This window comes from Cariama cristata, unplaced genomic scaffold, assembly GCF_000690535.1.
Source record: "Cariama cristata isolate BGI_N322 unplaced genomic scaffold, ASM69053v1 scaffold5673, whole genome shotgun sequence".
NCBI lineage: Eukaryota > Metazoa > Chordata > Aves > Cariamiformes > Cariamidae > Cariama > Cariama cristata.
The window spans coordinates 6,221-28,619 of record NW_009608831.1 but is presented as its reverse complement, the minus strand read 5'-3'; the positions used below and the strand labels follow the sequence as shown (position 1 = coordinate 28,619).

At 42.6% G+C, this 22,399-nt stretch overlaps 1 protein-coding gene across 1 annotated transcript in view; it reads left to right on the top strand.

Moving 5' to 3' along the window:
* Positions 1–939: 939 nt before the first annotated feature.
* Positions 940–22,399, top strand: part of LOC104159402 (F-box/LRR-repeat protein 20) — a 23,953-nt gene continuing 2,493 nt past the window's right edge. The window contains exons 1-11 of the mRNA XM_009697299.1: positions 940–1,001; positions 7,942–7,996; positions 10,461–10,535; positions 12,950–13,044; positions 13,506–13,574; positions 13,767–13,862; positions 15,183–15,309; positions 17,243–17,317; positions 18,867–18,997; positions 20,430–20,490; positions 21,025–21,069. Of these exons, the coding sequence (XP_009695601.1) occupies positions 940–1,001; positions 7,942–7,996; positions 10,461–10,535; positions 12,950–13,044; positions 13,506–13,574; positions 13,767–13,862; positions 15,183–15,309; positions 17,243–17,317; positions 18,867–18,997; positions 20,430–20,490; positions 21,025–21,069 (891 nt within the window). The remainder of the gene's footprint in view (positions 1,002–7,941; positions 7,997–10,460; positions 10,536–12,949; positions 13,045–13,505; positions 13,575–13,766; positions 13,863–15,182; positions 15,310–17,242; positions 17,318–18,866; positions 18,998–20,429; positions 20,491–21,024; positions 21,070–22,399) is intronic.

Sequence of the window (22,399 nt, the reverse complement as noted above, 5' to 3'; positions counted from 1 at the left end):
TTAGGACTCGTTTGAAAAGAAGGTTCTCTCATTCTTACAGCTAGTGAGATTATTTTAGCTGGTCCAAAAGTCCATTTCAGATTTGTAAAACTGTTGGCTGCTATGATAATGCTTTGCATGGGATACAAGAAACAGCTCTGGCTTCCTTGCCTTGGAAGAACACAGCATTTTCCCAGAATCATCTCTCCCCCCGATGCAGCACCGAAGATCACACCTCCCTCTAAACCGTGCTTTGTGATTATTTTTTTTTTCTTTAAAAAAAAAAAAAAGTCAAACCTGTTTGCCCCAAAGCCCCTAAGGGCTGCTCTCAAACAATTTGCTGCGAGAACGATGTGGGCACTGCAATACTTCTCCGTTAGGCTCCTGCTCACTGGCACTCTGCACCCTCTTCTGTTATGGAAGCCAGTCCTGCTCTGCCTGCATCTTCCACCTCCGTTTGTTGGATGTTGGGGCTGCTTGATCACTCTTGTCGTAGCCCTTCCCTCCAACCCGTTTGCCATATGCTGCTCTGATGCGTAGTTACGCTTCATGGTTTAAAGTGCCTGTGCTTTGGTGCACCTTCACAGAACTGTGCCGCAGATGGAAGCCCGTAGTAATGCTGTAGGTGATACCTTCCTATCGTCAGTGCCAGCCGACAAGTACACCCTAATTATCGTTTACTTTAACAGATAAATTGTAAATCTCGCTTTCTATTTAATCTGTCAATCCACGGAGCATTCTTGGACCAATTTTTAAACTATATTGGATGTAATGCTCTGTCCAACTGTGGTCCAATCCAGGAGTTTGAAAGCTTGGGCACAAGGTTTATCTTTTGAGAATTTATTCGGCCAGATGTCTCTCTTGAAATGGCCTCACTAACCAGCAGCTTCTTCCTTAGAGTAGATTTTTTTCCTTAATGAAAATATATGGCTAAAATGTTTAAATTGTTTTTGTTTACAGATGTTCTCAAACAATGATGAAGCTGTGATCAACAAAAAACTTCCAAAAGAGCTGCTGCTTCGGTAAGCCTTCTTTCAGTTTGTAAGCTTGGAGACTGCGTTGTGAATTGTTATTTGCAGCCAGTAGCTGATTTTGCTGGTACGCTCGTAAGTCATGAGCTTGGACTGGGTCACTTGTAAAGCCGTAAACAAACAGAAGCAGATCAAAGGTCTGCATTAGCAGCAGTTTATGCGGAATATTACTAGGTTTTGTGTTTTTAAAATGCTAAATTAGTTTGTTGGTTGCCTGTTTTGTAGTTGGAAGAACTATAGGACTAAGCAAGTCCTTAACAAAAATAAAGGTAAGTATGGGCTAATGTGTAGAATAGGATTCCGCCTCTCTAAAGTGTTCAATTAAAAAAAAAAAAAGTTAGTTCCTCTGCTTCAGTTACACTCGGGCAGACTTTGACCTGTTCCTCATCAATAAAAGCTGGATGTTCAGCACCTGACAGGATGGTCCTGTTGGCAAAGATCAAACCGATGAGACTTGGTGGATCTCAGTAGGCAACTCTGCCCTCTCCCTCTGCAGCCGTTCCATATGCACGCACGTATGTACCTGTTGAAGTATGCCTTCCCCAGCACCAGAGTAGCGTGATGGTGAGTCTGTGTGTGTGATTGTACCTCAATTGTGACAGTTCGGCATCTTGAAGTAGAGTTGTGTTCATCAGTGCTTTAAGCCGAGACGCTAGACTGTAAATGGTGCAAGCAATTGCAGGTGGTAGCTTGAATTATTAACATGAACAAAATTCTTATGCTGCAAGAAACTGTGTAGTATTGTCAACACTCAATGGCAATAAAAAGTCTGGGGAGAGGAGCTCTGACACAGGAAACTGCTTCTAGCTCGCTTGTAAAATAAAATGAATAGGAAAAAAAAGTCTGACTATCTCTTCTTTCGACTGCACTGCCTTCTCTGTTCTCTGTAATGGTGTCGCTAATCTGATTCAGTTTCTTTTATTCCAGTATTATTCATCCAAAAGCAAGATGTATGGCTTCTGGAACCCTCCTTGCTAATAATGTGGGTATTTGGGTTTTGAGCCTGCTATACAGGCAAGTGATTGTCCGTGCTGTACAGAGGCTGCTGTGCAAAAATCAGCATCCAGTACCTGGAAGAGACAAGGAACCTGTGGGAGGAGCAGGAGGGAGTAACAAACACGATGGGATGCCCTAGCCCAGATGAGTTTGCACAGCTTTTTGGAGGTGACAGCAGTTATCTTCACCCAGCACTTGCCCTGAACCATTGGTGTGGATGTGTTGCAGCAAAAGGGGAATTTGAAGAGCGAGAAAAATGTTTCTCTGCATTTTCTGAGAGAAGGATTCTTTTTCTGATGAGAGCAAGCAGGTACTGGTTTTGCAGATGCTACAAAAAATAGGATTTGCCCTTGTGGTAAGGTGACAAAACCTAGGTAGGCTGCAGGGACAGGTTGTGAAGAGCACTGGCACGTGAGGCAAGAGTTTGTGTGGCACAGGGAAAGCGAGGAATCTGGTGGGGAGAAAAAGGTCAGAGAGTGGAATTTAGTAGAGATTTTGCATGGACTTTAGGGGAAGAGATGTGTGGTCAGTGGGCTCCCAAGGAGCAGGACCTTGATTAGAGTATGGGTGAGCTTTCTGGTAGATTGGTCAAAGTGGAATGAGCCTGAGTGGGACCAGTGAGCACATCTTGGTCCGTAGGAGGTAGCTGGTGTGGAGGAACATTACTAGACAATTGGAGAAGGATTTATGGTAAGTAGGAGGGAAGGTCCTGCACCAAGCAGGGAATTTCATCAGTGAAAGCCACAATGTGACTGAGTTCTCAGTGGTACGCGCGCTTCTGCCTTGCAGAAGTGTTTTTGTCTTTTGTGTCGTGATATCACTAATCATCCTGACCTGCTGTGGAACAGAGCAGGAGTTCAGGATTGTGTGGAACCTGGGAGAAGTCAGGAGGCTGAGTTTATGAATGTTAAAGTTCATAAGTAATGGTTTTGAGAGTGGAATTCACTGTTAGCGTACTGTGAAAATTAATTAGTGTAGATTGACAGTGCAGCCTTTGAAAGAGAAACTTGGATGCATTTATTTGCAGGAATCCCCTGTAAATGAGTCTCACTGTCTGCAAGACAAAGGCTTATGTGTTTAAGCAGTGCTACTGTGTAATGTTTTGTTCTCCGGTTTGTTCGTTCTGCAGATGGCGTTGATGTCTCATGCATGTGGTTGCAAAGTAGAAAGTTGTACTTGAGCAAAATAAAGAGTAGGAGGACATAAAAGGGGTGAACAGCAGCCTTTGTCATGCCCCGAGATACAGAATTGTGCAAGTCCAGTAGTGCTTTTGTCTGGGAGGACGGGGTGGAGGCGTGTGGTGCTCTGGAGCGATGTCCTCAGAAATCTCTCCTTTAAACGTGTCCATGATTCAGCTGTCGCGTCATGGTCTGCCCTACCACCGTGATGGTAAAGGTGATGTTTGTCCTGCCTGTCCCTGAGAGCAGGACTCTAAGAAAGGTGTCCTGTGGCATGTGGGTGGGCAGATCAGCTGCTGGATCACAAATCCTTGTCCTGATATGCTGTACCTGCTTCAGCTTTGTCTGTGCCAGCTGAGTTTCTAGGAGCTTACACCTTGATATGCGAATATACCTTTACGCTCTTACAAATGAGCCAAACCAGCAAAAAGTGGAGTTCTGTTCACTGCCCTCGTTCCTTTGCTGCTGCCAGCTCCTCTTTGGGCAGCATCTAGCTCAGTGACGCTGAACGGTGAATTCATGGTCCACGTCGGCTCTGGCTGTGGTTGTTTCCCCCGAAGGAGCATCATGTCCCTGTTTCCCTGTGCTGGCCTTAATGATGCCCCGTTGAAAAGGTACATTCATTCTTTGAGGGCTGCCTGCCAGTTGCTTTTTGTCTGCAAGCCAAACCCCAGCCACGAGCCTGGATTTTCTGTGGCACTGGTGGTCACTGCTGGTTTCCTGAAGAAGGTTACTCTCTGCGTGACGTGGGGCTGCTAAACAGCTTACGCTTGGCAGGGTGAAGGGGACCGGGCTGCGGGACTTGGTCTTTTCCTTATTGGTTCATGGGCAGGTCAAGCCGTTTTCAATTCTCTCCTGGCGTAAGCGGCTTTTACTCCGTGCTCCTGCCTGCTAGCCCGTTTTCGGCACATCCAGTTGTTGGCACTGGCTTTGCCATCTGACCTCAGGCTCCACGTTGATTTATTCCTCTGGAGCTTGAGTTCTGCTTGGGACGAGGAAGCAATAGCACGCTTGAGGGACCGGTGAGTCGGCTGCAAAGTCGCTGTTTCTCTCTTCCTGGCCAGCCCATCGGCCTAAAATGAGTATGGAGTGAAATTTAACTTGAATGGTGGGTCACTGCCATTAATTGGTGTTGATAATTTTAGAAGGCTAAAGGTCTAAGCTAGCTCATCTCAAAGCCCACAGCGTCCAGGGATTTCATTAGAGTCTTGACCCTAATCTAATTAGAGTGGCAGTGGGAAAGTGAGGAGTCCTAGAAAACCCTGAGTGGATTAAGAGGTTGAAACCTGAAAAAATGCTCTAACTGCAGTGTGTTTTAGCTAAATTGTCTGGTGCTGGGCTGTTCGGGCAAAGTCCTGAGTCCTTTGCAGTGAAATTAATCTGCTGCACTACCAGACTTGGTTTAATTCCTGTTTGGAGTACTCAGTCTGCCTTCACCTATGATCATTGTTTGATGATAAAGTTATTGGTGTGGATTATTTTCTTACTACCAACTCTGAAGAGTAAAAAGACCAATGTAAGAGTGCAGCAGTCAGCTGTGAGCAAAACAGAGATCCTGTGTGTTGGATGTAAAAATAAACACCCCAGCTATGTGCCTTTTGATCTATTAAGGCAGAACCAAGAAAGCCATTATTCAAGTAGTACTGTTCAACCTGCTACTACTTACTCTTCTCTGCTTTCTTTCACCAGATAAACTGAATCTGATCAGAGCAGCAGGTATTTTCTAAGGATTTGGTGCTTTGGAGCAATTCCAGGAGGAACTGTCGCTCGATTACTGAGAGAAGGTCCGGAGCTGACTAGCTAAGTTGCATCCAAATTTCCTGTCAGCCCAGGATGATTCCTCATTGACAAGTCCACTTTTAATTGAGCCACAGGGTAGTAGCAAGAATGCGTATTATTTCAGGTGAACCTATAGATTACCTCTATTTTGTACTGTGCAGATTGCTGAAAAGAGACCCAGCATTTATGACCTGTACTGTACTCCTGTTGGAAAATGATGTCTGCTCAGCCATTGCTTAGCCACACAGGCAGCTTGGTTTTAGTTGTTGAGTTTGGGTTTTTTTTGAATGTTCCCCAGCAGCTCATTGGAGAAGAGAAGCCCTGTCCTCAGGGCTGCACTGGAAAACTTAGCTTGGGTCATTGTGCCTGCAAGATTTTAGCTTTGCTCCTGCTGTTCTCTCCAGTTCATGTGAAGGGTTTAGTTGGAGCTGATTCTGAAATGACCAAAACTCACAACGTGGTAGTGACCGCTGCTGAAGGAGTAGTTTTTGCGGTCTGATTCTGCTGAGTCACTGGCTAATATTCTTGAACAAATGCAAAAGCAGTTCAGAAAACACTGGAAAAGGCTGTTAAGCTTTTCAGAGCCAAAGTCTCTGAGTTAGACAGCAAGGGAACTCCTGGCGAAGCTCAGCGATGTTAACCTCGGAGGTGAGAGGGGCGAGCGTTTTGCTGCGTTGACATCCCTTTTACTGTGTGGGTAGGCTGGGAGGGGAGGAACGGGAAGTGGAAAAGAATTTGGCCAAGACCTAATAGCCCTGATAGAGGGATGAGATGGTTATTAATAGCCTGGGATTTCCGTGGAGAAAGCAATCTTAACGAAAATATAGAAAGCTTGCGTAGTTATTGACCTAGCCACTGTTCCCATGGAGCGTGATTTTTTTTTTTTCTTTTTTTTTGCTCCTATGATAGGAATCTAGAGTGAAAGTAGGAATTTTCCCTAGCTTCTATCGTTTCCCCAGGCTTTCCTTGTACTGTTGATGTTGTGCTAAATAAGTCCTCAGTGCGCACATACATGCACGAGTAAGTGACATTTAATTCAAGGGGAAGACTTGTCTATAAGCAGTGAGTGTTTCTAAAGTGCTTTTTATATACCTGCTGGTCAGGAAAGCTTTATCATGCAGTTGTTGTATCATATTATATCATCTCAGCCTAGCTCATGTCCTCTCCTAAAATCGGAAAATCCAGGATTTGCTCTTTGTATAGAGTAATATACAAATATATGGGTGTCCATGAAGGTGTGCGGCACTTACTAATGTGCATACAAAACTTGGCGTCGGTAGCAAAAGCCTGGATAACCCCTCATCATTTATCTCTAGGCCAAAGTGCAGTTAATCTGCGATGTACGTGATGTTCGTTCCTTGTTCTCAGCACCTCTTCCCCCAGCTTTATCAGTGCCTGTGCTATTTATTCAAATGTATTCTTTGTGCTTATCTGGGGAGATGAGTGCATCGTACAGCTTTCTTGGTTTTGTATTAGGCTTTCAGTAGCACATTGGTACAGGGTGTTTATTAAGTCTATAAGTCACACAAAGGGAAGATGCTGCCGGCAGCACCTTCTCATTTCTGAGTCTCCCAGCACAGGCAGGTCTGCTGAGAATGTAGGAAAGCTTACGTACACCCCCCCTCTCCAAGCCCACAGTCTTTTGGGGAGATGATTCAAGCTTTGCAGGTATCCAAACAATTGTTAATTTGGGCATACGCTGTTCTCTGGAAAAAGTCTGGAGAGTTTTGGAGCAGTGGAGTTTTGTTTGTTCTCAGAATTTCTCCTGGACAACCATACTTTAGCTGACAAGAGTATTTTATAAATAGCGTATAGCATTAGAACAAAATTGCTTGCCTCATACCTTTAACACTTGCATCTGATAACATTTGGCTTCTCTTTCTGGTGGTCTTCAAGTTTATTAAAATATGCGCAAATGTTTTTTTTCTTGTAGTTAAACATTTGTATATCTTCGCAAAAACATTTCATCCTACGGTTTTATAATTGCTATCAAAGAGAATGACACCTTACTATCTTTCTGCTACCCACTTGACCACCTCTGTTTGTGACATGTGATTGTTTGAATAACTGTAAGCCATAAAATAACCATATTGATGAATTGGTACAGATTTGGGAGCTTTAAATGGGCTTGGTACTTCCTGCATTCACAGATAGGGGTGTATATGCCCGAGACAAAAGCGTGGATGTCTCAGCCCAGTATAGCATTGCGAAGTATTACTGTCTTAATTCCTTTATCCCAGTAAATAGGACAGCAACACCGGGGTGTTGGCCTGAGCACTTGGGTGTGCCCTGGCAGAGGAATGACATACCACAGAGGAGTGACCGCATCGGCCTAATCCTCGATGCGTCTCTCCTAGGCGCGATCAAACAAATCATCTGTCTGTGCCAGTTGCTTTGCAGTGTTGCAGAGCAAAATACTCCTCCTACCTCTGTGTTAGCAACACTTCGTATTTAGCACAGCTGTGTGAAAAAGGGGAAATAATCCGTGCACTGAAATCAGGCTGTCGTGTTGCTTTGATCTGTTAACTGTTACTTGTTACACTGCCCGCTTCTGGAGAGCTGTTGCTGAAGATGTTGGTTTTGTTGAAAGGAGGCGGTGGGCACAGGGATGCTCCTGTGTCGAACAGGAGCCAAAACAGCCCAGCGTGAGTGTTTGTTCTGCCATATCCTGACTTTTGACTGTTAAGCTACACAATACCTGTAAGCATCTGTTTTGATAAATAATCGTTCAGTTTACTGTCAATAAATGCTACAAGGCGCGAGATTAATATTTCACAGTGGCTCAGTATCCGTGTTTTGCTTTCATTTGTTAACTGCTAGGTCTGCGCTTCTTTTCACAGTTCAGCTTTCATCTGAATTACAAAGAAGTTTTGCTGTCTCCAGTTCTTTTTTTTTTTTTTTTCTCCTTCCTTTGTTTTCCACGTTCTTTTTGTTTTAAATGTAGATAAACAATAAGGTATCTTTCATTTCTGTTACAGAATTTTCTCTTTCCTGGATGTGGTCACTCTGTGTCGTTGTGCTCAAGTTTCCAGGGTAAGAACCTTCATCCTTGCTGGTGGGTTTTAACAGTTGATTGAGTTTGGGTGACAATCCTCTTGCTCCAGCCTTCTCTGGAGTGTCAAACCAGGACGATTTGTGCCAGGGAGCTTTGTGCAACTCATCTATTGTTATTTAGTGTCCCGTATTAATGCCGCAACACCAGAAACCTCTGATGGCACCAGTGAAGGGGGACTCAAAGCTTGAGTATCATTTTGCCGGTGTCTTGGGCCCTGAGCAGGTTACAAAGGGGAGGTGGCTGACTTTTTGCCTAAGAATTCTCCGGTCAGCCTGAGTTTGCACAGGAGGCCTGCACTGATGAAAATACCAAACCTGGATAAGCCTAAAATGGCATCTTGTGGGTTTTGGTGGAGACAGAGAAATTTTAATTGACAAAGATACTGCACAGTCAATAAAAGTTTACTTTCCTACTTGGATGTAGTTGAGGTAAGCATGGAAGAAAAAAAGAGGAGTGTCTGTTTTGTTTAGAGTTGGTTTGTTCCTTAAGTAGCTGATAGCTTTGTGGGCTTCAGCTAATGAAATCCAGCTTGGATTATTCGCTTGGGAAAACTCCTCCAACTGCAGGTCCAGTTATCTAGAGCTACCAGCTTTGTTCAGATGCTTTATCCTGCCAGTACCTAACAAGACACACAGAGGAAGCATCGCTACAGCAAGAGTGGGAAATAAGTTACACGGGAAGGTGTTTGTAGTGGTACGTTCACTGTACTGACAGAGCCAGTGCTGAGTGACACCTGTACAAAACTGGTCAACCTTGCCTTCAGACTTGAGCCGTAACTCATTTCATTATTCAGAGTCCATAAGAATAAAAAAAGACTATGCTTAAACATTTTTTTATTGCATTAAAAAAAATATCCGTAAAAAAAGACTATGCTTAAACATTTTTTTTATTGGATTAAAAAAAATATCCCGTGTGATGTCTAGGTGTTATGGTTATCATCCCACATTCTCTGAATAATATACGTCTTCTAGTGAAAGATCTTCCAGCTGAAATTCAGTGCTCCAGCAGAACAGTGTTGACCAAAATGGGCTCTCAAAGGTACTTGCCGATGTCAGGGTGTACTCCCATTTTTGTTGCTTGCTCCTGTTTACACAATCCACAGGGCATCAGAGAACATATTAGTCACTAGGTGACACAGCATGTATTGTAAACGACTCAAGTGTCCACACAGAGCTACGGAGAGGCTGTACCTAATGTCCCCTACATCACACATTAAAATATACTGTGTTACAACTTGCATCCTCTGATGCATTTCTCTTCCACTGGAGCTATTACTTTTCTCATGGGGATAACTGATCTTAAAACAAATATCAGCAGTGAGGTTTAAAATGCAGAAAATCAATTAATGCGTACAGTTCTGTCAGCTGTTCTAAGCCTATACATGGCTTGCATGAGAGCTAGTGTGTTGTGATGGAGATGTAGCTTAGTGAATGTAATAGGTGTAGTGTAAAAATACGCCTGTATACATGTGCTCTTTTGTAATGATAGACTCATGGTTATTATGAGAGCTAGTTGTTTACTTTGATTATGTAATAAAAATTTCAAGTATAGTACTGTGTTGACACCCCTTTTGATTCATTAAGGGCAGAATTACTAACTTTCAGCTCCCAGTTGTCATTTGTAGCATGAGCAACATGAGATTTTGGGGTTGTTTGTTTTTTGTTTTTTTTTAACAAAACAAACCAAACACTTAAGCCGGAGGTAGTAAACACCGTCACTACAGCAGTGGTGCATAGTTCTCAGGTGAGAGCTGGACACTTTATCCGGGCACTTACAAAGCTTTGCATTTCTCCATCTGTGGGACGCAACACCCTGTGCGCCAAGCTACGAAACTGCCTTGAGCATCACTTTTCTGCTGGAGGCAAGAGCGGAGGCGTGCAAGATGACAGCCTCGCCCACCGCTTCTGGGATCTCACCGCATGGTCCTCCGACCCGGCACCACCGAGCCCTCCGCGCCCTCCAAGAGTAGCTCCACTTCTCTTGTCAGTGTAGATGTCTGGTGTAGGGTCTCCTCAGGGACTCACCTGCGTCCTGGTGTCCTTCATCTTCGTGTCGGTCCTGCCGGCATCCTCTAAAGGCGTTGGCTTAGCTGGTGATGCTGCAGAGGGGATGATTAGATTCCAGCCAGGACTGAAGATGCCCACGCTCCGGCACTGCCTCCTGTCTTGGGCTCAGCATCTACGTCTCCTGTGGGAGCAGAAGTGGCTGGGGCACGGCGGGCTTGCCTGGCCTGGGGACTTGCGAAGAGTGTGCCGTGTAGGTGAGGGGACTCTTGTCCGAGCGAGTGATTCTGGTAACTGCACAGTTTTCCTTGTTGGCTGTAATTACTTGTTTACATCTGAGACAGAATGTTGTTTCTAAAAGGAACAAACTGTAACTAGGTTCCCCACTGGCGGGTTTTTTCATATTAACAATACGTTTACATTTTTTCCCCCGATAAAGGCATGGAATGTTCTGGCCCTGGATGGCAGTAACTGGCAGCGAATTGACCTGTTTGATTTCCAGAGGGATATTGAGGTATAATTAAGTGACATACAAACCCATTTTTCTTGTTAAAATGTAATTACAGCCTAGAATGGATTAATACTCCCAGTGTAACCCTTTTTACCTTCCCTGGAGATAGAAATCATTAATTTCAGTTCTTCTTAGCTTCAGGGAGTCTTTAAAGTCTTGGCAATCCATTCAGCTTTTGAAAATGGACGGAATTATATATCTGTATCAAGACTTTAAGGTAGTAATAGAAGGAAAGTATTTTTGTGTGTGTTCTGAAAACAGAAATAAGTATAATAGCTATGTTCTTGTGGAAAACTACTGCTTCTGTATAGCAGAACTTAGGCTACTTTTCCTTTCACTCAAAGAAATGTTAACATAGCGCTGACTTAGACCATTAAGACTGAATCTGTTTTGAAACGTGACCTGCAATACATCTATCCTTTCCTGTCTATCTTTGATGTCAAAAATTGAAATGTAAGTGAAGGTGATTCAGGGGGACAAGGTCAAAATTGTTCCTAAAAGATGCAGCTTTGGAAATACTTCATTGTAGCTGTTCTAAATCTGTTAGATGGGGAGTACTCAACACTGATAGGAATGGATGCTGTTGTCGTGCTGTTCTTAAAATTAAAATTGCATTAATCAGCAAAAGGGATAAGAGAGAAAAAAATCTTAAGTTTCTTATCAGACTGTTACATCCTCTTTAAAATATGTTGGAGGAGGGAGATGGGGAGTGTATCACTTCAACTTGATAGAGACAGAGGCATAAACCAGATGATGACTGAAGATTCATTCCTTGTGGGAGTTAGTGGGAAATACACACATTATTTGTGGAGGAAAGAGTTAAAATAATCTCCTCCTGCCGGCTGTGTATCTGAGCAGCTGAGATGGGGTATCACGGGCCTGTTCCTTTATCCCTGCGACTTCGGCGTGCTTGCAGGGGTCTGAGTGGCCAGCGGCTTCTTGAAGGAAGTAAACAGTGTGATATTTTTTTTTTGTTCTTGATAATAAATACTTTATCTCTTAACATGCTTTGAAAGTTCTGGACCCACGTAATTATTTACTTTCCTAGAGGGAGAGCGAAGCTGTCAGTGGTGCCTGGTCTATGGAGGTAGCAGGGAAGGTGGGCAGAGCCGCTCAGCCGTGCTGCTGCCCTTGGTTGTGTAGGAGGGAGAGAGGCAGGAGTGCTGTGAATACAAACTAGCCTTTTCTCATTCTTGAGTGGTTTTTGCATGGTTTTAATGTCTCTTTGTTCTCTGATGCCACTCTATACATCAAACACGTGTTCTTGCATAAGCATGGACCTCCCCTTTTAAAAAAAAATGCTTGAATATGTTGTACCTAACCTAAAAGTACCTGCTGGACTTTGATGTCCAAAATGTTGGTTTTTAAATTCTATACATAAACCTGTTTGAATCCTCTAATTCAAGCCTATGAATTCATAGGCTTGCTAGAGGAATTGCAAAAACATGCAGTTTCAGGTTTTCCAGCCCTTCTACGCGGATGTGCAGGTCGAGCATCAGTCCTCTGGCAGCCGGGGCAGCACCTCGGAGCGCGCTGCAGCCGCAGAGCTGCTCCTCTGCCCCGCGGAGCAAGTGGCCAGATGTCAGCAGAAACTCGTCCAGAGATCTAGTTAAGCTGCTGTCCCTTTTTTGATTGTGGTATTACGTTGTACTGAGCCTGATGCTTGATATATTTTGGACTGGAAAAAGATTATTGAAGAATATCTTCACGATGACAGAGGTCTTAAATGCCGACTAGTGCTTGAAGAATCAAGTGATGTTCCTGTTCTGTGACGAGCAACCACGTAGACTAAAAGTTAGAGGGAAGGCTTTTGATTTTCTGGACACTGATACAAATATTCTCTCGATAGTTTTTGCACTTCATTCACAGTGAGAAATAGCTGGGTAAATACTGGCTTGTAGTGGGGACTTTGGAGGCTTCCATTGATTACAAATTTGAAATTAAAAAATCATTTTTCTAGATTTCTTGAGCACAAATGTTTGAATCCCTTTTTCTGTGAGAATAAAACTTGTGGGCTGGTTCTACCTCATCTCTATTTTGAATAGAAATTTAAGTATTTCCATTTCTAGTACGCTGTCTGTACTTACTTGTAAATCTTACTACCTGTGTTGTAGCAATGGCATTGCTTCTTTTCATCTTTCTTGGGTAGTCCGTATTGATGTCCAGGAGCTCTGAACTGGAGGAAATTCCTCAGTCATTAGCCTCAGCGGCTTTAGGTAATTGTTCCTTGTCTCTCCATCTTCAGAAGCTGAATAACTCTCCCTCTCCCTGCCTTAGATTATCGTCATGGCATTTTTGGTTTCTTAGCACAATTTTACCTAGAATAAACTGTTGTTAATCTGCAAAATTTTGAATTCAGCTTTTTGAACGATCAGGTGACTTTGGGATTTTAATGTCATTCTTTCTGTCTCTGACAGGGACGAGTAGTTGAGAATATTTCTAAAAGATGTGGGGGTTTCTTGCGGAAGTTAAGCCTGCGCGGCTGTCTAGGAGTGGGAGACAATGCGTTAAGGTAGTGATATAGCTTCTTTCTGCTCTTAAATGTGATGTAAAGAATTATTTGGTTTCTACAACCACAGAGGATTGCAAGAATTTATGAACACTTTGGAAGTGAGATCTTTAGCCTGTGTGTCTTAAGTTAAACCATCAAGAGCCGTAACATATAAGCCTTTTTAATGTATCATTTTTTTAACCTCACACGGTAGCCATTTTTCTCCATTCTCATTAAAATAATGCCAGCTGCTGCTACAAGCGAAGTAGGAATTGGCACTGAATTACAAGCTTGTGCCTTTAGGCTGGGAAATCCCAAGGCAAGATATGGGGCAACATAAATTATTTATTTTATTACTTCTTTGTTTTGTTTGAGACAATTTTGTAAAATTGTATGTGATGTGTTATGGTTAAAAAGAATGCCGTAAAACATCTGGGAAGTATATTGCTGAAAAATATTGTTTTCCCTTTCCTTTAATAAAGGACATTTGCGCAGAACTGCAGAAATATTGAAGTGTTGAACCTCAATGGCTGTACCAAGATCACAGATGCGTGAGTAGAATTCTTGTCTCTGTTTGCCCTGTCATCCCCTTTTCTGTGTACACTGTCTTATAGTCTCCGTCCCTTTTTTTAAGGGAAGGCCAGGCTTGTGCACGTGGTAGATAATATAATGCATGTCATATGAAATGTATACAACTTTGAATAAGTCTATTGCATGAGTGTGTCTTGTGTGCTCTCTTTCAGTACGTGTACCAGCCTCAGTAAGTTCTGCTCTAAACTCAGGCACCTTGATCTGGCTTCCTGCACTTCCATAACCAACCTGTCTCTGAAAGCACTGAGGTAGGAGTCAGAAACATTGACTTTTGCTGGTTGATTCCAGATAGCATGACCCACCGTTGGCCTGTGTGTCTTGTGTGCCTTGGAGGAGACTTGACATAGGCTGAGGTGTAACTGTGATTAGAATTGAGGCATTCCCCAGCAGAGCTCAACATTTGCACGTTGTGCCTCCTGGTTTGCCAAGGCAGAGGAGGACGACTCGGTAAAAGCTGCCTTCAACCTTGTTTGTATCCATCCTATATAAAATTATTAAAGTCTTGGAGGAGGGAGTTTGGGGGAGACAAAAGTCTTAGTCTACCTTTTTAAAATGCTCGTTTACTACTTCATTGTAAGTGTACCATTGTGTACTTAGCAATTGTTTACATAGCTGGAAGGTGAACACCAGCATGTGACTATTTGTCTTTTTAAACTGCTTAGGAGACATATAACTGCTTAAATCTGCTAAATGGAATTGCCAAGTAATCTAGAAAAGGAAGGGACAGACATTGGTGGAAAGATATTGGGACAGAGAAAAGGAGGCAAAAAAAACATTAAAGGTAACAATAGAGGCCAAGCTGTTAAAAAAAAAAAAAAAAATTTCAAGTGATGTACCAGTGGAATAAAAGAAAATACAGGGAAGCTGTTTCATGGGGTAAAAAAAAAAATGCTGGAGGATAAATCTAGACACCAGAAGAAAACAAAGATTTGAAAGAACAAATGAATAATTAATTTTTTTTTATAGCTATATTAAAATACTTAGAGCCTGGCTTTTCCTTCCCTTGAGGGTCTTCAGCCTTGTCTCTCATTTCACATGGTCAGATTTGTGCTGCAGCTATCCTAAGTACATGATAGCATGTGTATCTCTTCCTAATTACAAATTACACTTGAGTGTTACTCCTGCTGGCAGCTATTTGCAAACGCAGAGTTACACCTGGGAAGTTAGAAGGAGCATAGCAGAGATCAACCCTATTTTTTGTTTTCATTGAGGGTGGTTTGGTTGTATTCGGATCCAGAAAGCCCTAGCAGAGATCAACCCTATTTTTTGTTTTCGTTGAGGGTAGTGTCTGTCCTTGTATAAGAACTGGGAGGTGTCCAAAATGGGATAAATCGGTCGTCTTTTACCCTGCTAAATCCCTGCTTTAGAGCTCCTGATCCTGCCTTTGGAGAGCTTTTCGCATTTGGAGGTTTTTGACAAAAGTGTTCCTTGTGAGCGTGTGGGATGCGGGTGTACATCTGTGCTCATCTGGGTTCCAGAAATGGGAGTTTCCTAGATTCTGACTTGAAGCAGGATTTCTTTCCAAAATGAAACCAAGTTTCCACATACTTTTCCTTTCACCTCCGAAGTGAGGGATGCCCACTGCTGGAACAGCTGAATATCTCCTGGTGCGACCAAGTGACCAAGGATGGCATCCAGGCTCTGGTGAGAGGCTGTAGTGGACTCAAAGCCCTGTTTCTGAAAGGCTGCACGCAGGTACGGCTCCATGGAGAGTGCTCAGATTGAGTAATAACAGCTGGCTTCTTTCTGCCATAACTGAAAGTACGGGGATGAAGTATTGTGGATTTTTCTATTTCCAGAAATGTTACGTTACTGAAATTACTCACAATCTGTCTGTTGGAGATTAACTGCCTTTACTGAAATTCTTTAATAGCTTTGAGCTGAGCATGAATAGTGGGACAGTGAACAAATTGCATATCTAGCTGTAGAATCATTCTTCTTTCTTGTCCATCAGGAACACGTTGAGCAAATTTTTTTAAAGAGGAGATAACTTTGTTATTCATGGCTAGACCCATTCGTTTCTGAAGGCTCAGAAAATTTTAGAAAGCGTGACAGTACTTTCATCTGTGCTGGTGGTAGAATTTTCTCTACGTGTCGTTTGGATCTTCTAGTTAGTCAAAGAGCATGACTGTGTATGTGACTCCTTGGAGAGATGTCTCTACAGCCACTGAGGAACATAGTACTGTTCCCTCAAGTATAGCGTATAGCTCCCTAGCTATAACGGTGTATTTTGAAGAGGCTGCAGAGGCTGTGATGCTGGTATTTTGGAATATGTAAGTGGTGCACTAACTGCTACAGCTGAAAGGGAGGTTTTACCCCCCTGTTATGCTTTTTTGTTATTTAGACTAACTTCCTATAATCTTTCTTCACTGTCTTACCTGGTGAATCATTGAAAAGTTTAATACGTTAAATAGTTCCCTGTATTACAACTTTACTAAGGAGTTATATCAATTAGGAACTGGGGTGTGGGGAACATCAACCTTGAGCATTAATCTTTTAACGAGCAAGAGCTCCTTGCAAAGCTATTTCACAAAGAATATGGGGACTAATTATTCTTCTTTTTACTGAAGTCGACCAGGGTCTTTTTATCGCAGAAAGATAGGCTAGAAAGGGGCAAACGTGTATCTCGGAAACTTGTCCTTGAAAAAGGACAGTAAAACTGACCCTGTAGGAGTTGAAACCTGTGACCCAGAAACTCTCGGGAGTTTTAAGAGCCTCAAGGTAGACCTGGAAAATGATCTCTGATCTGTTAGGTCCTTGTACCCAAACACTGACAGTGCTTATTTGTTTTGGATTTGGCTTTTTCCTTGGGGGTAGGGATTCCTTAAGTATGAGTCAGTAAGTGCCATTTTTGTCTACTGTGTATAGATAAACAGCTGTATGTTTTTATTTTGCAGAAAGCATATTTCTCCTGTGCATGGACACAGAAAGTCCGGAAAGCTTATTACAATAAGAAAAGCAGTAATATGGTGGTTATGTGCACAAAGCAGTGATACTCTTGTGTGCACGAGAAAGCCCAACTGTAAGGGCTATAGTCAGTAGTTTTTCTAAATTTATACTACTCTTGGATTTTTAATGTGTGAGATGGGTATACATGGCTGTAAAAATGACTTGATTAAAGATATAACAATCTCAGGCTATTTTGAGAATTCAGGTCATAGAAACAGCTTGAGTTTCTAGTAATTTATGTAGATGTGAGTAATATTGATGGCAATACATCCTTGTTATCAATTACTTGCCGTCTGTTCTTATAGATTTAAGAATACCAGGCTTTTTTTATCATCAGAAAGCAACCTGGGTATGTTTGTGCTCCTCACATTGAAACAAGACTTTTTTTTGAGTTCCAGTGTGGCGATATAAAAATAGTGTTATTTATAGGCCCTCACTCATGAAGCGTTTCTTTAATTTCTGTAAATTGTTCCGATTTTGCTACTTGCAGCTCTGTTCCTGAGACGGGTTGGGAGGGTGGTAGCATGCACTACTGCTGTGTATTTTGAAACTGCAGTGCATTGCCCTCCTCCCCCATAGGTATCCAAACCACAGATGCTTTCTTGTTCTCAAAACTTTATTTTGAAGATTGTTTCAAGTATTAAAAGGTTGTTTCAGTCTCTAAATTTTTTCTTTCCAGCTTGAGGATGAAGCTCTGAAATACATTGGTGCACATTGTCCCGAACTGGTGACTTTAAACCTTCAAACATGCTTAGTAAGTAAATCGTCCTGTGATTTCCCAGCTCAGTCATCGTTGTGCATTTAGAGGCCACCTCTGAGCAGAACCATGCAGAACGTACTCCATCCCAGAAACGTCATCATCTGTGCAAACAGGGCGATTGTAAATTTACGAGACTTTTAAAAATAGTTGATGAAAAACAGCTTTTTGGTAGCATTCAGTAACGTTGAATAAGCTCCCAAAATAGTGTCATCGCATGCACTTTGTCAGAATTGTTTGTCTCTTTGCCCTGCCCACAGGGCTTCTCAATTTATTTGCAGGGCTAGCTGGAAAAATTCTTTCCATTGGGCTGGAGTTTTTTGTGTGGTGATCTAGCCAGGCAGTTCCTCTGGTCTCTATAAAACTGAACCAAGCAGTGCAGTTTCCCTGCACAGAAGGGCTCTAAACCAGTTATTCTGCAGTGCCAAAAATGTATATTTATGCCAAAAAAGAAGTTGGCATGGGCTCTTTGTACATACCATCATGCAGTTGACCTGATGCAGTGAGTAACTGGGCAGTCTCTTCCTTTTCCACGGAAGTGGGCAAGGCCCTTGGAGGCTGCAGGGCTCTCCTTTCCCAGTCCTGTCTAAGGAGCAGCTTTACCAGTTACTGAACTGGCTGGAGACTGGTGCCTGTCCGTCTGAGTCAGGGTGCTTGCGAAGGAGGAGCTGAACTGTTAGCAAGTTCCAGACCTGTGTCCGGGGTCTAGGGGACAGGTGGGAAAACAGGTGGAAGGGAGAAGAAAACTTACAAGGTTCTTGAACTCCTTAACTGAAAATACCAAGTTCTACTCGGTTTCTGTTTCATCTCACCCCAGAACTTGGGCTTACCAACCCACAGGCTTGCTGTTTGCTATTTTAAAAGAAGCAATGCCATTCCCTAGGTTGGTGCTTTTTCTGTGGGAATTGAGTCTGGCTGCCTCTGGAAATCCAGAACCTAAGAATTAAGTGAGGCTTAACCCGGTCCTCCAGAAACACCTGGAGCAGATCTGGCGGGACGGACCCTGTGTGTCTGGGGACGCAGTGGGTCAATGGAGCTGCTGTGCCACGGAGTGAATTTAAGGTGATTTTGGCTGTAAGCCTGTCTCTTACAGTTCAGGTTTTGATCCCAAACCACTGAAGTGTATTTTTAAAAGACTGATTGTGAAAACAACCTGCTGTTTATTTTGTGGGTAACTCTGATGTTAGGTACTTTCTTGTCTTCAGTTTCAGCCAAGAAGGTCTTTACAAGCAAGGGTTGCAAAGGCAGGCAGGAGGCTGAGTCTGGGCCTGCTGCTACCATGCCTTCCCCCATCGCTCACGTGGCCGAGCTCAGAAACATTTCCATGCATGTGGAATCACTTTCCGAATGTTTACAAGTCACTTCAATGTGGCTTATCTTGTTTCAGCTGCTCCAGTGAAATATTTGAATGCATTTTTGGGTTGAAAGAAGTGTAACTGGCCTCAGTTAAGTGCCTGGTTGGAAGTCTGAGAAGGAGAATATGCAGTGCCTTGCACCTCCACCTATGTTGTTATGGCTTGTGATGTTGTTATTGTTTTTCTTGTAGCAAATAACAGATGATGGTCTCATTACAATATGCAGAGGATGCCACAAGTTACAATCCTTGTGTGCTTCAGGCTGCTCTAACATTACAGATGCCATCTTGAATGCCCTGGGACAGAACTGCCCAAGGCTTAGGTAAGTTTTCACTGCAGAGTCACCCGAGCTCCAGCGACCCCTTGCATGTTGAGCAAAGGGTCTTGGTGACATGGTCATGTAGTATTTGAGCCATTTTAGACTCTGAAGGCCTCTCTGAAAGGGCACTTTTTATCATTGAGCTTTTTCCAGGCATTTGCAATGGGATGGTCGTAGTTGTACCCAAATTTCTGGTTTCTAAACTGGTGCGAGTAAAATGGTGGTAAAAGAACTCCCTGCCGTGGTGACGTGCGCTGCCAATAGGCTTTCTTAGTAGCCGTCTCCTTTTACGCTCTTGTATATCTACTCTTGTTCTTTTATGGAAAACAGTTGAGGTTAGGTTACTTTTGTATTGAGAACTGAAAACTCATTAAAACAACATTGTTTCCTCTTGACGTGTGATATTAACAGGTTTTTCATTGTGATTTTGTAGCAGATGGAATTTGTGCAAACTTTCACTCTGCTTGACAGAGTGGGCTTACAGCGACATCTCTGCAGGTCCTTGCTTTTTTATTATTTTTTAAGACTTTTTTTTCATTAGGCCAAGTTTCTTCAGGAAGACTTCACTATAATTCAGAAAATGGCCAGGTGCAGAAAGAAGAGACAGTTTTGTTATCTGACATCTGTAACAGCTGAGTGGCCTGTATTAAATGGCATAAAAGACATATCTTCCAAGGGAAAAGAAAACAGAACTGTTTTCTGTGATACCTCATTTAAAGAATTATGGGTACAAAGTGCAGCATACAAGTGTATGGAAACCAGTTTTGAAAGAGGAAGGTAAAATATCATTTTGGTTCCAAATGGTTTCTGTGTGTGTTCAGCTTCAGCTGCAGCTTTACAGTATTAAGCTCCATAGCGTAAAATGCATAATGCACTTGAGGAAGGTTGACTTCCTTTTCTGTAAAGGTAGATAAATACGTTAACAGTGTGAAGGAAACCTGTGTAGAGCCGTGGTAGCTGTCTGCCAGAAAGTTTCTCTCTTGTCACAGAAGCAAGCAGTTCACCTCTTAGAAGACTTCAGACTCTTGCATTAAATATTTATTCTCTGATGCTCATCTGCCAGGCTGTCGTGTATTACACCCTTGTTCACGATGAGATCTGTATTTGGGGTGGAAACCGGAGGAGATCATTCGGGGAGGTTGTGGAGTGTCCAGCAATGAAGGTTTTTAGGAGCATCTTAGTCCAACATTTGTCGGATTAGACCTCCGTGCCTCGGCTGAATAACCCTTGGAGTTCCCTTTTAGCCTGACTTCATTTTTTTCTTTCCCTGTGACCTACACTCAGGTATAGAGGGTGGATACTCTGTGCAAATTATCCTCTCAGAGAGCACAGCCTAAACAAGGTCAAACTTTTCTGGGTTGCTGGAAGCTTTTAATGAAACACTCTGAAAAGCAAAGTGACTCCACCATGGTTATTATAAATTCTTTCTGTGCAGAATATTGGAAGTTGCAAGGTGTTCTCAACTAACAGATGTGGGCTTTACCACTCTAGCTAGGGTAAGTGCTCACTTTCACTTTTTCATCAAGTATCTGTGCTTTCGTTTCGTGATAGATATGAACAAACAGTAGCTTTCTCTTGAATTTAGGTTTTTGTAATGCTTTTGATCTCAACGTTTGAGTGGAAGTTAAGTTACAAAAATTAGGTTGTATGTGATCTTTGGCATTGTCCCAGCCCACACATCTAGGAGGACTGACATCTAAACTACATGCAGTGTTAAATACTTGGGAGTTAACCTTTACTGTTTGTTGTTCTAGATCAATCGGTGTTGTGTACACGTGACCCTAAATTTCACTACCTTTACTTTCTATGAATAAAAAAACTCTGTGCCTTTAAATGAGTGAAATTGCTGGATTTCCTTTACTATACTTGGTGCTGTTTGTAACAAAGCAGCAAACTCTCCTTCCGGTCACGATGCTTCATGGAGAAAAACCTTCATTTTTAAAAAGAACTGTCTTTGCTGTAGCTGTGTTTGTATTTGCTGTCTGAACTTTGCAGTTAATTTGTGTGTTTGGTCTTCTGTTTGTTCCTAGAACTGCCATGAACTTGAAAAAATGGACCTGGAAGAGTGTGTCCAGGTAGGAGGGGCCACCTCTGGCTGTTTCTCTTTTAGCACGGTCGCAGCAGTGTGGAAAGAGGGTGAAATAGTAGTAGATTGTCTCCAAATGATTTAGAATCCTGAGCAAGATGATCGGATGTTTTTGGATAAGAAAATACTGCTTTTGTAGTTTGATCCATTGTTCATATTTTATAGTAATGACTGCTGCTGTAAATAATAAAAAAATCCTTAATAGTAATAGATGTGTCCTGAAGGTCATGTCATAGATGTGTGAATTGGGACCCTTGACACAAGATCAAGGCCCAGGGTAAGATCTTCACACATAAAGCAAAGGATGGTTTGTGCTACGCATGTTGCTAGAAGTAATGGAAGTTACCTCTGCTTTGAAAAAAACATAGCCAGGCTGTTTGAACAGCAATGATTTTATAGAGGACATGGCAACAACTTGAAATAAAACTGGGGTGTCCGTGCTACCATTCACCTTCCTCAAAGGCAGTGAGATGTAATGTGATTGTTGACTCTCTTATAATCCTATGCTGCAACTGTCTTCGTTAGTTTTAAGGAGGTCTCCTGTATGTGACTACACACTTCTGTAGGCTATGTGCCATAAGCTGGTAACCGTTTCAAGGTAGCCTTTACAGGGAAAATAGTTGAATTTACTCAAGATCCCATGAAAAATCTCTAACCCTAAGGATAGATTCAAAGTTGATTCGGATAGAGACAGTGGAGGTAACAGGATTTTGCTTCCTGCCATCAGAACAGCATGACCCCCGTATTCTGTACTTCCTGGTGTTTACAGGGCAGAAATTCGGAGTTCACAGGAGGAAATTACAATAGTCCAGACAGGAAGTGATTTAAAGTTAACCTGAAAAAGGAAGAAGAAAAATTGGGCTGTGTCCTTGGACTGACTACATTGAACAAAGACATCCCAGCAAGCTCCTTTCTGAATGCTTTTAGATTAGAAAGCCATTGTGTTGAGTCTCTCTCTTCCTGAAGAATAAAGAGAAATGATTCGGCAGTCCACCAGGCTGTTGGAAGGGTATTTGAACACCTCTTGTACTTTGAGACAAACGTTTAGGAGACGTTGTGGTGTTGAAGAGGTCTGCTCACTTGCTTCTCTTAATTGTGAGCTTATTTCATGAGAGCTGCTTAAGGATGTTCAAAAAACCAGCAATACCTCTACCCTAACAGTCCTTTAAGGACATGAGTTGATTTCTGTAAGGGAGTGGAAGAATCTGTACCTCTGAAATTTGGTCACACAGGAGACAAGTTCCTGAGGGGCTCAGGAGAGCGACTGTGGGCCACACTGTCATGGATTAGCCAAAAGTTTTCAGTTTTTCTTTTGGGGG